We start from the raw sequence: 12,711 nt of genomic DNA on the forward strand, positions 1-12,711 counted from the left end.
GATTCACAACACTACTAATTGTTTCTGTGGGGAATAGTGTATCAAATTTTAGGGAGAGAAATTAGAGGGTAGCAAAAGAGAGCACTTATGTAAGGGGAAGAAAGGAGGATAACTTAATGAGCACCTACTCTATGCTGTGTGATATGCTAGACATTCCATGGACAGAATTTCCTCCTCAGCACAGCACTTTAAAGTAGTATTACAATTCCCACCTTTTGGAAGAAATGGATGACTTGCAGAGCCATCTGCTAGTTAATGTCTGAATCCAGTGCCCAAGCTCTCTCCACCAATACTGAGTGGCTCAGATGGAAAGCCCTTCCCCAGCTCAAGATGCTTCATGGAACAAAGTGGGCCCAGAAAGAATGTTTACAGTGAGGCCCGTCTGAAAGGAAGCTCCAATGCCCTTATCTTTCAGAGCCTTTCTCATTCATCTCCTCATCAATGCCCTCACAATATTACTCCATATCAGTTTCCCCAGCTTCAGGACTTTGACCTTCCAGACCCTTCTTAGAGCCCTGGTGTGAGTAGCAATCAAGGACCAGTAAGTGGCTGGCTGGCTCAGGAATCACTAGCCAAAAGGAGACGGGAGATTTGCATCACGACGGTCCTAAGAACATGGTTGAAAGGGGCAATGTTAGGTTGTATATATGGTAATAGAATAAAAATTAAAAAAAGAAAAAATCCATGGAACTGCCCTACACAAACAGTGAACCCCAAGTTAAACCATGGACTATGGTTAATAGCACAATTACGAAAACGTGCTTTCATCAACTGTAATAAATGTTCCACACTAATGCAAGGTGTTAATAATAGGGTGGTAAATGGGAATCCCGTATTTTATGTATGATTGTTCTGAAACTCACAACTTCTCTAATAATGATTTTAAAAGATGATGAGAGCCCTTACCCAACACCACTTTATTTTTGGACTGAAAGTCTCCCAGATGCACTACAAATAATATAGGAATAAAACTGTCTTGAATTGCAGAGCTTCCAGGCAAAAACTGCAGGACAAGTTCCCTTTTCCTTTGTAAACAGACTTCTAGGCAAGCCTGCACTAGAGCCCTGACCTGGGCCATCTCTGGCCCATTAAGAGAGAAATAAATAGTGGGAGTCTGCATTCCTTGCTCTGCTATAAGCTTGTTTTCCATGATGTTTTGCACCTTTCTAGGATGATGAGCTACAGAAGCAATAGGCAAATTCCTTCAGCAAGGCTCCTTGGAGAGCTCAGCTGGGTGGCCAGTACACATAAATGCAATATTTCAATGCAAATGTAAAGGCTGCTACTCTAATCTCATATTCTTGACTGAATGATTCAAGCTTTTATTTACTCTAGGGCACAAGGGAGGGAATGATTGTCCATATTGAAGCACCTTCAACTTCAGGCTCCTAGAATAGAAGGTGCTGCTACAGCCAGAATGTGTTTGGAACACACATTTCCTTAATAACAGCTGACTTCAAAGAAACGCCTACCCAGGTCATCTGTTGCATTTTAAACAAGCTGTTGTCCTCCCCCGAAATGTTTAGGATATAAGAAGTCTAGAACTTGGTTTTGGAGGAGAAGTAAAACATCAGTCCTCAAAAAGAAAAAAACAAGTTATTGCATGACCTGGAAACAAGACTACCGCCTCCCCGGAATCATGAAATTATAGTCTGGACCAGTTGGAGGGAACATCCCAGGTTTGAGAAAAGAGGAGTAGGTGGAACAATAATTTTTATCCCAATTCTTGCTCTTGTAATTTTTGTCATTATCAACCCCAGTTTTTAACATCACTTAATGTCATTGCTAGGTTCAACTAAGGACACATATAAAAATTTCCACCAACGATGCTTGTAAGGCTTCATCGATTGTAAAATGCTGTTAAAATGTGAGCTTGCTTCTTTTCAGCCAATTCCTCTGCTTCTATGCCTGTCAGTTAGAGATCACTATTCCATGTGGGCCAGGCAGGCACAGTCCTTGGTGCCCTGACAAGTTACTTGCTTTAAAATTTTTGTTATCCTTCTGTAATCATCGACCGATAAGGATTTTTCCCATCTAGGTCTTGCTGGGTACAAATAAGTTTTGCGGGGGTATGGAAATTGGGTGATAAAAGAGGCCCAGCCCCTGCCTTCACCTTCTCACTGTCTGTACTTCCATACTTGCTTTCTTTAACTCTGCTGTCATTTGGAGCTTGTTTATGGTTTCTTGTGCTGCACTGGAAAATAACAGAGAATTGTTAGCTTGAGTCTTGTGCTGTGTTCTAAGAAACTAAAAACACAAAAAGGGGAAGAGGCGGGTGGGGGGATGGGGGGCATGATCTGGCCAAAGTGAAGAAACTAACATTTTAAGAGCATCTACAGATTTCTGGTCATTTTCTCGAAGGAACTCTTCGAAGGCCATTGCGTCATCTTGGAGCTTCCTTTCCGCCTTTCTGAGTTTCTTTTCCTTCAATGCTATGCTTCTTTCAAACCTTTTGATTGTGTTTCTTTTGGTAGCCAGAGAATACTAGGAAGATTGAAAACAGAAGTGCCTTGAGAGCATTATGCCACATTTCCAGCACCTTTCTAGGAAATTTCAACAGTCTAATAGAAAAGAGAAAAATAGCCTGTGTGGTAAGAGATCATTTGTATTAGAAATAGCAGTATGCTCAAACCTTGGGCCTATGGCTTTTATGTCATGAAGGAATTGTATTTGGGGGACAGTTAGAAAGGAGATTAACTCTTCTCTCTCACCTTTATGAAGAGGTTCAGTGTTGTTCCAAAAGACTACGCTCCATACATCAAAAATGGCTACACATCCCCCCACCCCCCACCAAAGGGCAGGTGCCTCGCGCCACTACTTTCTGAGCTTTGGGAAACAGGGCTGCCTGCAGCCACAGAAGCCACCGACTTCGCTCCGATAAGAAGGAAGATGGGAGAAAGCGGTTCCCCCGCTGCTGTACGGCAGGTGCAGTCCTGCAGACCCGTCACCCAGGAAAGGGGGAAAGGGGACGGGCCCTTTGTATGATGGCTAAGAGAGTAGGTACCATCTCTAGCAGAATTTCCAAAGTTAATAAATACTGTTTGCTCCTAGTAAATAAAATAACAACTTGACTTAAAGAAAAAAAAATGGGTATTTCAGGTTCCAAGTATGCCACACAAAATAAGAAAGATGCCACGAAACCAGTTCTGTTTTCACACCCTGTTACAGGCTTTTTGATAAATGAATTCTGTTAAATCGACAAGCACGGAGAGCGCATGGGCAGCCTCCTCTGTCATAACCGACAGGAACTTTGATAGCCTTGGGGTGCTTTAGACTAAATGCGGCTGGGGAAGGTTAGCAGAGAAGGGGGAAAAGGTACATTTAGTACGAACGTCTTGGAATCTAAGTGTGTCTGTCTTAGTGAAAAATATCTAGAACATCAGTGATGACAGCACAATTTTATGAGAAACTCAAACTCAAACCCAGGGAATGATATTTAACAAACAAAGGTGTCCAGTTCTACTGATAACTAGATTCTTACTTTAAGTGAATTCTTTTAGGCTGATGGCAGCGGGTAGCATATGAAAGCGTTCACTGGCTTAGATGTGTATTCCAAAGTGTGTGATGCGAAATTATGAAAAATCAAATATATTTTCATTTACTCATCGGTATCAAAGGCTTTACTCAAGAAAGATTATCTTCTTTAGATGGTTAGATTCTTGACAAAAGAAGTGTAAACAAAAGTCAGTTCGTTCGTTTTGTAATTAATTCTACCGCTAAGTGCTTCACCTCTGTGCTGTAATCTTTTATCTTTTTTTTTTCCTTATATGGTTTATTGTCTAATACTAGCAAATCAAATTGGTCCCAATATGTGCATAAATAGATATATGTATATATACTTAATATTTTTCCTTAGTTTTAAGAGCTGCCAGAAGGGTGCCTGAAGGGGAGAGGAATCAATCCCATCTTGGTACAGGCAGCTCGCCCCAAGTAAATGAATGTGTATATGGAGATAATCCATTCGCCCCTATGGTAAATGAATGTGTATATAGAGATATTGCATGATGATGTTTTTCAGTTACGACCTAGCTTCTACTTAAGGCTCTTTTTTATAAAAGCCTCCAACTGGGACCTGGCACTCCCTTCTGGCATTAGTGGGTGTGCTGGTTTGAAGCTGTTTTGTTCGCCATAAAAGGCCATGTTCTCTCAATCCAGCCCCTGAGGTCAGACCTAATGTGGGGTGGGAAATTTGATTAGATTTCCATAGAGATGGGACCCAGCCAATGCAAGGTGGGTTTTAATTCTTTGGCTTGAGTCCTCTATGAAGAGAATAAAGACAGAAAACACAAGGAGACAGACACAGGTAGCAGAGAGGTGGAATCAAGTGGAGGATGTGCAAAGGAAGAAAACACCCCAGGAGAAGCCGGAAGGACCCACGGGAGCTAAGAGAGCCCTTCTGAAACCAGAATCCAGGAGAGAGGGGCCAGCAGACATTGCCACGTGCCCTCCCTCGTGACAGAGGAGCCCCGGATGCCAGCAGCCTTTCCTCAGAGTAGGTATCTCCTTCTTGAAGCCTTAATTCGGACATTTTCCTGGCCTTAGGATTGTAGATCTGTAACCTAATAAATCCCCGTTGTAAAAGCCAATCCATTTCTGCTGTATTGCATTCCAGTAGCTTTAGCAAACCAAAACATTGGGTATAGGGAACGATTATAGAGTTCTTTCAGGATTTGGAAGATGTGTTCAGTTTCTCTGCTCAGATTTCCACCAAATTCATCCAAAACTCCGGGAGAATCTGTATAAACTGAACTTTTCCGGTGTTATCCTGATCATGGGGGAGAGAATTGGGAAAAAGGGAGAAACAGAACCAGCCACACTTTAGAGCAGCAGTTTTCAACGTGCAGTCTCCAGGCCAACAGAAGCGTCACCTGGGGACTTGTGAGAAATGTACATTTTTATTTCATACCCACACCTACAGAATCAGCAAATCTGAGGTGGGGTCCAGCAATCTGTGTTTTAATAAGCTCTCCCAATGACTCTAATGCACCCTAAAGTTGGAAAACCACTGCTCTAGAATAACTTTCATGATTATGTTACAGGAAGTTTGAAAACTTGCCTGGTTACTAAAATGTAAGCTCTCTGAGGGCATTGTTTTGTCTGCGCCTTCGTACTTGGTAAGCATTCGATGAATATTTGTCCAGTGAATGAACTTATCTCTCCAGCCAACAGAGCTGGGCATATAATGGGAAAATAAAATGTTGTCATGGTAAACATTTGGCAATGCTACTCAACAAGTATGACATTTGGCTAATGGAAAAAGAAATTAATTTTACTACCTCAAGCAGAAATCTGTCTCTTTGGTCATTAATAAATTCATGGACAGTCCTTTTGGTGTCTGAACCTTTAGAGAGAATTGAAATAGACTTAGGTTTAGTACATTATCTTTCAAAGATGTATAAAATGAAAGCTAAGTAATTAAATTATTGCATACAGTATGAATCTGGGCTTAAAAATACAGACCTTCAAATGAACTTTTTTTCTGACCACTCTAAAATTGATTTAATAATAGTAACTACCCTTTATTTTGTGCCCATCACATTCCAGGGACTTAATTAGACACTTTAACTACATCATTTAATTAACGCTAACGACATTCCATACAAGGGACACATTACCATATCCATCTTCAGGGTATATGAGGCCCTGAGGCGCAGAGACTTTAAGATACTTATCTGTGTTAGTGAGATTCAGTTGTCAGCTTGGCCAGGTGAGCATACCTAGTCTTGTTGCTGCGGACATAAGCCAATGGTACGTGAACCTCATCTGTTGCTAATTACATCTGCAGTCGGCTATGAGGGGTGTCTGCTGCAATGAGTGATGTTTGACTTAATTGGCTGGTACTTAAATGAGAGAACACAACGTAGCACAGCCAAGCAGCTCAGCACGCCTCATCTCAGCACTAGCAGCTCAGCCCAGGCCTTTGGAGATGCACAAAGAAGTCACCCCGGGGAAAGTTGTTGGAACCCAGGGGCCTGGAGAGAAGACCAGCAGAGACCATCCTGTGCCTTCCACGTAAGAAAGAACCTCAGTGGAAAGTTAGCTGCCTTTCCTCTGAAGAACCAACAAAATAAATCCCCTTTTATTAAAAGCCAATTTGTCTCTGGTGTGTTGCATTCCGGCAGCTAGCAAACCAGAACATTATCCAAGATCATACAGCTAGCAGGTGCCAGAAGGGGATAACTCGTTGGTCTACACAACTCCAAAGCCTGTGCTACACGAATAAGATAGAAATATTTAAAATCTTAGCATTTGGCTAATCCAGATAGAAAACTAAAGTTTTTAGGCAAATCGTTTTTGGGGATCACAAACCAATTTTTATTAATAAGCAGGAAAGGAAAAGATAACAGCTAGTTCTACTACATAACAATAGTAAATACCAAAAATTTCAAGGTTTCCTTATTCCAAGAAATTATGAATATGCTGCATTTCAGTAATGATTGTTTCATGAAAAACCAATAAGATACGGTATAGGATAAATTCGCTTAAAAAATGTAAGTAGAAATAGAAATTAATATTTCTCAAAAAACCAATGAGCTCAGATTGCACTCAGAGGCACATAGCATAGTAGTTATGGAAGATAATAAAGTCTTCCAATGAAAATGTAAATAGAAAAAGAAAGAAAATATTTCCCCAAAAACACAGTGGGCAGGGCTGCACTGGGAGATCCACAGTCCTTCTGGGGTCCCAGCCTGTCTCCAACTCAAAACTGTGGAAACGTGAGTGAACGACTTCCTTCTCCAAGCCCTCAGTTTCCCCGTCAATGTGAAATGAGGATGCACATTGTGGTGGATTATTCTACTGCTCCCAAACATTTGCCGGCCCTCTCTTTGAGAGGCTAACCTGCTCTTCCCCTCTCTTGAAGGCGGCTTGGTAAATGTCCTGACCTGGCCACTGAAACGGGAAGGGCGTGATGGAGCCAGGAAACCACTGCGTGGTTCCCTCTCCCTCTGCCCCGGAACCCCAGAGACACCCCAGACAGAGGCGCTCCCCTCGGCGGTAAGGACCACACTGAGGGGTGAACGGGAAACACGCCCGCGGTTGCTCTGTTCCCACCCGCTAAGTCAGCCTAAGCAGCTAGACCCCGTTAGGCGTTAGGTCATCGTGGCGGTGGGAGATGGAAATGTGGCATCATACTATAAAACACATGGAGTTTCTTAATAATTGTTAACTATTTTTATTATTAAAAATATGTAATGGGGGGGCGGTACAATGGTGGCTCAGTGGCAGAATTCTCACCTGCCATGCCGGAGACCCCGCTTCCATTCCCGGAGCCTGCCCATGCCCCCCAAAATAATGGGAATGGGTGATTATTTAATTTTTCTATGTTAACAGCAATAGTAATAATGATTATTATTATCGGTAATAATAATTGGGGGTGTGTGGGGGGGCAGAATATCAAACAACAAACTCCGGACTGAAACTGCCCTGAGTCTGAATAAGTGATTCAATCTCACTGAGACGTTTTTCCTCAGCTGCAGAGAGGGGCAAAAACGTCTATTATGCACGGGTTGGGGATGAAATGAAATTACATAGGTGAAAGCAATAAACACCATGTCAGCATATTGGCATCTTTTTAATGCTTTATTTTTCACTTTTTTATTATGGGAGCCATCAACATTCATGAAAGTAGACGGTCATATAATAAATCCCCATGTACCTGCCACCCACTTTAACATTAATGATATTTTCCCAAACTTATTTCACCTATCTCCCCTCCTACCACCATGTTTCCCCTCGCTGGAATAGTTCCATTTTATCAGTTTATCCCAAAATACTTTGGTACACAACTCAGATAAAATATTTTAAAGCATAAAACACAACCAAAACATCTTTAGCATCCCTAACAAAGTTGACAATCCTTAATATCCTCTTAAACCCAATTTCTTAACATCAGTAACAATTTTTTAATACCCAACCTGAGTGCATATTTTTTCAGTTCTCTCAAAAATGCCCTGTTGGAATTTTTTTAAAAATAAAATTCAAACAAAGATCAATTTGGTTGGTATGTCGTTTGTCTTTTTTTTTTTCTGTAACAGTCAGCTATATCACCCCCACTGCCTTTTTCAATGCCATTTATTTGTTTAGGAAACCAGGCCATTTTCCCCATAGAAATTCCTGCAAAATGGATCTGGCAATTGCATCCTCATAGTGTCATGTGACATGGTTCTCCATATCCCATATTTACTTGATTAGTTTTGGGTTCAGTTTACATATTTAATAGGAAAAAAACAAATGAATGAGTCTACTGAAGCTTGCATTTGGTCACTTGTGGTAGGTCAACAGAATGGAAAATATATGTTAATATCCAAAAACTCCTACACTGTCACTTTGCTAAATATTGTGGCCATGCTTACTATTTCAGGCTACCGTTTGGTACTGTCTAGTTGAGCAGATAGAATTTTTATACTTCCCGTAAGACTGATTGTAGTGGATTTCCCATTTTGCTAGTCTAGTTATCAGGCAGATCTTTTGACCTAGCAACCTTGTAGGTTAAATTCTTTCCCAAAGTGTTCCTCAACTCCAGAGCACATCGTCATCCCATGGGGATGCAGAGTCCTGCCACTGAGAAGCACAATTAGGAGGTGTCAGCCTGGGAACAGAAGCAGAGCCAAGCAGCTGGGTGGGTGGGGGGGGGGCGCAGAAATGGCACTTTCATCACGTAAGCTAACCAGGCTGTCCTTGACACTTGGTTGCCCCTGTAATTTCTTTGATGTTCATCTATTAGTGTGTGATGATTAGATATATAAAAATAAAATCATCTAGGCCCCATTTCCTCTTTTATCATTTTAGTGTCATGTAGGCTAGTCTTCCATCAGAATGCAGGCAGGAGGGTGGGCCACGATGGCTCAGCAGGCAGAGCTCTCACCTGCCATGCCGGAGACCCGGGTTCGATTCCCGGTGCCTGCCCGTGTGAAAAAAAAAGAATTCATACAGGAGATGTAATAGGGGTTTCATCCACATCAACCCCTGGTTGGGAAGAGAGTCTGAGGGAGATGTTCTTTGTTTCAAGTTGCTTATCTACGCAATCTTCAGATGCGGGTAGCCTGGGTTCTCTGCTGGCAGAGCTCACATTGCTTGGCCATTTCAATATTTGTTCTTCAAGAGTCTCATTTACTCTTAAGAGACCAGTAAGCTCCGTCAACCAGCAGTGGCGTAGAAAAGAGGCCCCTGCAAAGCCACACTTCCTAGTTGGGGAGGAATTGTGAGAGGGGCGAGGATTTTCAAAGTCGGCCGTTTGGGGTAAAGCCCATCTAAAACATTTCACACGCTTCCTTGCTTCAAAAGATTCAGAATGTAATTCTCTAACGTTCTTGATGACTCAGGGGTTGCTTATCGTTCCTTCCACAGAGGAAGACTATGAGACAGAAGCGTTGACCTGACGTACCTAGAACTTGGGGCTCGGTCGCTGGTAACACCTTGGTGCCCGTCCTGAGCCCCTTTCCATACGACTACAGTGAAGAACATCCCACCACAGCGCCTTCTAACAGATTAACGCGGCTTCCTTTTTGTTACGTTAACTGCTAAATCCAAAGCCCTCACCTCACTGGTTTTCTTATTGTCCAAAGATTTTTTTCATAATTTTGGAAAGTACAAGGACTTTGGGAGACAGAGAAATTATATCTTAAATGACCACAGCAAATCCTAGGCACTCAATCTATGCTGCTTCTTTTTTCTCTCCCTTTCCTTCTCTTCCTTTCCCTTCCTCTTTCCTCCCTTCCTTCCTTCCTTTTACATTTTTAATTTTTTAAAAAATTGAGGACCATTCATTGGTCTTTTATACTTCATTATTGTAGCATTAATCATTTTAACCTGTCAGTTTAGATTATTTCTAGTTCACTGATGTGATAAGTAGGAAATGCCCACAGTATTTGACTTTCAGATTGCCCTCTTTCATAGAGCAACAGTTGCAGTCTTGTAGTATTTCAGCACATTGCCTCCAAAGATCATTAAAAACAGGCTGTGTTTTTGCCACAACAGGAAAACAGGATTTTCTAAATTTGCATTTAAAAAAAAATTCTATTAACTTCCTGATTCTGGATACATGAGTTTTATCGCCTGGACAATCAAGGCTTCTCTATGTTTAGAAAGTTTCTATACTTCTAAATCTGCAACTGAATAAAAGTGGCCAGAGCTATTGCTTTTCTATTTTATCCACCTTTGCCAACTTCTGTACTGTATCATTTCGGCAATGCTTTTCTTCCTGAGAGCCTTGAAAAGGAATAATAGTCTATTTCTTGGAAAAGTATGTTTTCTCATTTAAAATCTTATTGCTTATTTAAAACCCTTATCCCCTGTTTGTAAAGAACCAAGGCCATACTGTGAGATGGCATACACTCTGCATTTCTCCCCCTCAGCAAAGCCCACACACCTGACATTTACTGTAAAATACTCACAACAGCTTTCATAAACAGGCAGTAAATTAGACTTACCTTCTGTGAGTCTGAGGACAAGGGTTGGATCTAGCCCCAGATTTTCAAACGAGGCACCAGGAGCTTCAGCGTAAAAAGCTATTTGGCCCAAGTGTGAACGACTCTTCATTCGCGATGAAAAAGTAGACTTTTGGTGTATTTTCATGGTGCGGTTCATAAATTTTTCCTGCCCAAGTGGAAAGGCGTAAAAGAATTTCTAGTATACCACAGTAATGCTGTCTTAGATTTGTGGTCATATACAAATATCATCTGCAATGAATCCTTCTCCTCCTTATCAGATTATCACCAATATATTAAACAAATTGACCCCAAGTTCTTATCTTTGAAGAAATGTGTGTCATTTTTATATCCTTCTCATACGAAGCTGAGCAAAAATATTTAAAAAGGCATTTAACCTTTACTAAACAGGGACATCAAAATGACAAGACTGGAAAATGTCCCTTCTGGCTTTATTTTCACAAACTGATTTTGTCCAAAATGCAGACACAGACTTAGAAATTCCACTGATTTATAAAGGGCTGGTCCTGTGAAATTGAAATCTGGAGAAGATATAGACCTTTCCAGTAAATACAAAAACTTAGGATTCCAATTTAACTAACCTTTCTTCAATTTAATTTTGGGTAAGTTACAACAAAACTGTATTACACATGCAGAAACTATCACTATACAGATAAATCAACTGTTAAACATTTTTATGCATTTTCCTTATTCTAATTAGGACAAAAAGTTCTGTAGTTAACCTTTATGACCGAGAGTTAGGTAAACAAACCTCGTGAAATGTGAACCGTGCAATGTGAGGTGTGAGTGCACAAGCAGTGAGGGTAACGCTACTTGGCCCAGGACAAAATCAGCCTCATCGCTGACTTAGCTTCACACCTAATAATTAAAAACCAACACCGCCTTCTCCACCTCCCTTTTCTCTCTCCCTGTCCTGACAGCACACATACACATTCTCTTATCCATACGTGCCTGGCAAATGCTGACATTTCTTGCTCCTCTTATCTCCTCATTGGAGACTTTACACACAGACACCCCACTTTCCTCTTCTCCCTCTTCTTACCCACAAAGCTGAGTGTTCCCTTCTCTGTATTTCCTTTGCGTGCCTCTATAGCCTATTTCATCAAACAGGAGATACCTTTATTGTAAGACACACTATTATTTTATGTATTGCCAATTACATATGGCATCTCATCAATGGAAGTGGCATCCCAATTCCAAAAATGTGGGAAAACTGTGGACATTAGAATCAATGAAATAGGGTGTACCATACTTGCCGTGGCGCCCTGGAATGGTGGGTCTGTCTTCCCCTTGGCCCCACCCGGTGCTGTCCCTGAGTCGTGTTTACACCATCTCCCCAGCCCACGCCCCACCCATCAACATCTGACTCCATGTCTTTAACCCATCAAAGTTCCTAAGAGCCGCACGGACAGGAGACTGAATATGATTTTAACATTAACTGGGATTGCAATTTTAATAGAACCTACCTTTCTTTTTGCTGCCAATTCATTCTCTTTGAAAAGAAAGAGATCTTTGAAAAAGATCTTATATGGCCTGTCCTTTCTGGGCAATTCTTCCTTTGGCTTCTCTGTTAAGAAAACAAAAACAAGAAACCAGCATTTCTGTCCCCCTCCTCTGTTGATCAAATGGAGTGACCCAGAGGCCAGGCTAGAGGAAGGGGGCTGAGTGGGCCCCTGAGGAGGTGAGGCAGGCAGCCTTCCTCCCTGATGCAGGCGAGAGCCCCAGCTCCTCTCTCCCCGTGGCACTCAGCACAGTGCTTTAGTGGTTCATGGGGGATAAACTGATAGTTGTTGAGTAAATAAATAATGAGGACTTAATTTATTTATTCCAGGACAGAACACTGGAATCCTATTTTGAGATATTAAGACGTTGTTTCTTCTCACCACCCACCACAAACATGCCCACACCACCCTTTCCCTACCATTCAGGCAGCAGTACACATAGCCACTACCTCGGGCAGGCTGGGCACCGTCCAGATGAGAGAGTCCTAAAAGGCAGACGTCAAAGACACTAACAAGTGTTGACAAAGAGGTGGAGAAACTGGACCCCCATATGCTTCTGGTGGGAAAGTAAAATGGCACAGCCACTTGGGAAAACAGTCTGGCAGCTCCTCAAATGATCAAACACAGAACTACCAAATAAGCCAGAAGTCCTACTCCTAGAGAAATGAAAACATATGTCCGCGCAAAAATTTGGACACCAATGTTGACAGCAGCATTATTCGCACTAGCCAGAAGGTGGAAACAATCCAAATGCCCGTCAA

At 41.7% G+C, this 12,711-nt stretch overlaps 1 protein-coding gene across 8 annotated transcripts in view; it reads right to left on the reverse strand.

The window, feature by feature from the left end:
* Positions 1 to 12,711, reverse strand: part of CCDC38 (coiled-coil domain containing 38) — a 63,707-nt gene that overhangs the window by 36,097 nt on the left and 14,899 nt on the right. For all 8 annotated transcript variants that reach the window (XM_077111687.1, XM_077111688.1, XM_077111689.1 and 5 more), the window contains 5 exons: positions 11,915 to 12,015; positions 10,431 to 10,596; positions 5,277 to 5,341; positions 2,321 to 2,484; positions 2,114 to 2,194 (listed from right to left, as the gene is read on the reverse strand). In XM_077111687.1, coding sequence (XP_076967802.1) covers positions 2,114 to 2,194; positions 2,321 to 2,484; positions 5,277 to 5,341; positions 10,431 to 10,596; positions 11,915 to 12,015 — 577 coding nt within the window. The remainder of the gene's footprint in view (positions 1 to 2,113; positions 2,195 to 2,320; positions 2,485 to 5,276; positions 5,342 to 10,430; positions 10,597 to 11,914; positions 12,016 to 12,711) is intronic.

The sequence above is a fragment of the Tamandua tetradactyla genome, chromosome 7 (genome assembly GCF_023851605.1).
Source record: "Tamandua tetradactyla isolate mTamTet1 chromosome 7, mTamTet1.pri, whole genome shotgun sequence".
NCBI lineage: Eukaryota > Metazoa > Chordata > Mammalia > Pilosa > Myrmecophagidae > Tamandua > Tamandua tetradactyla.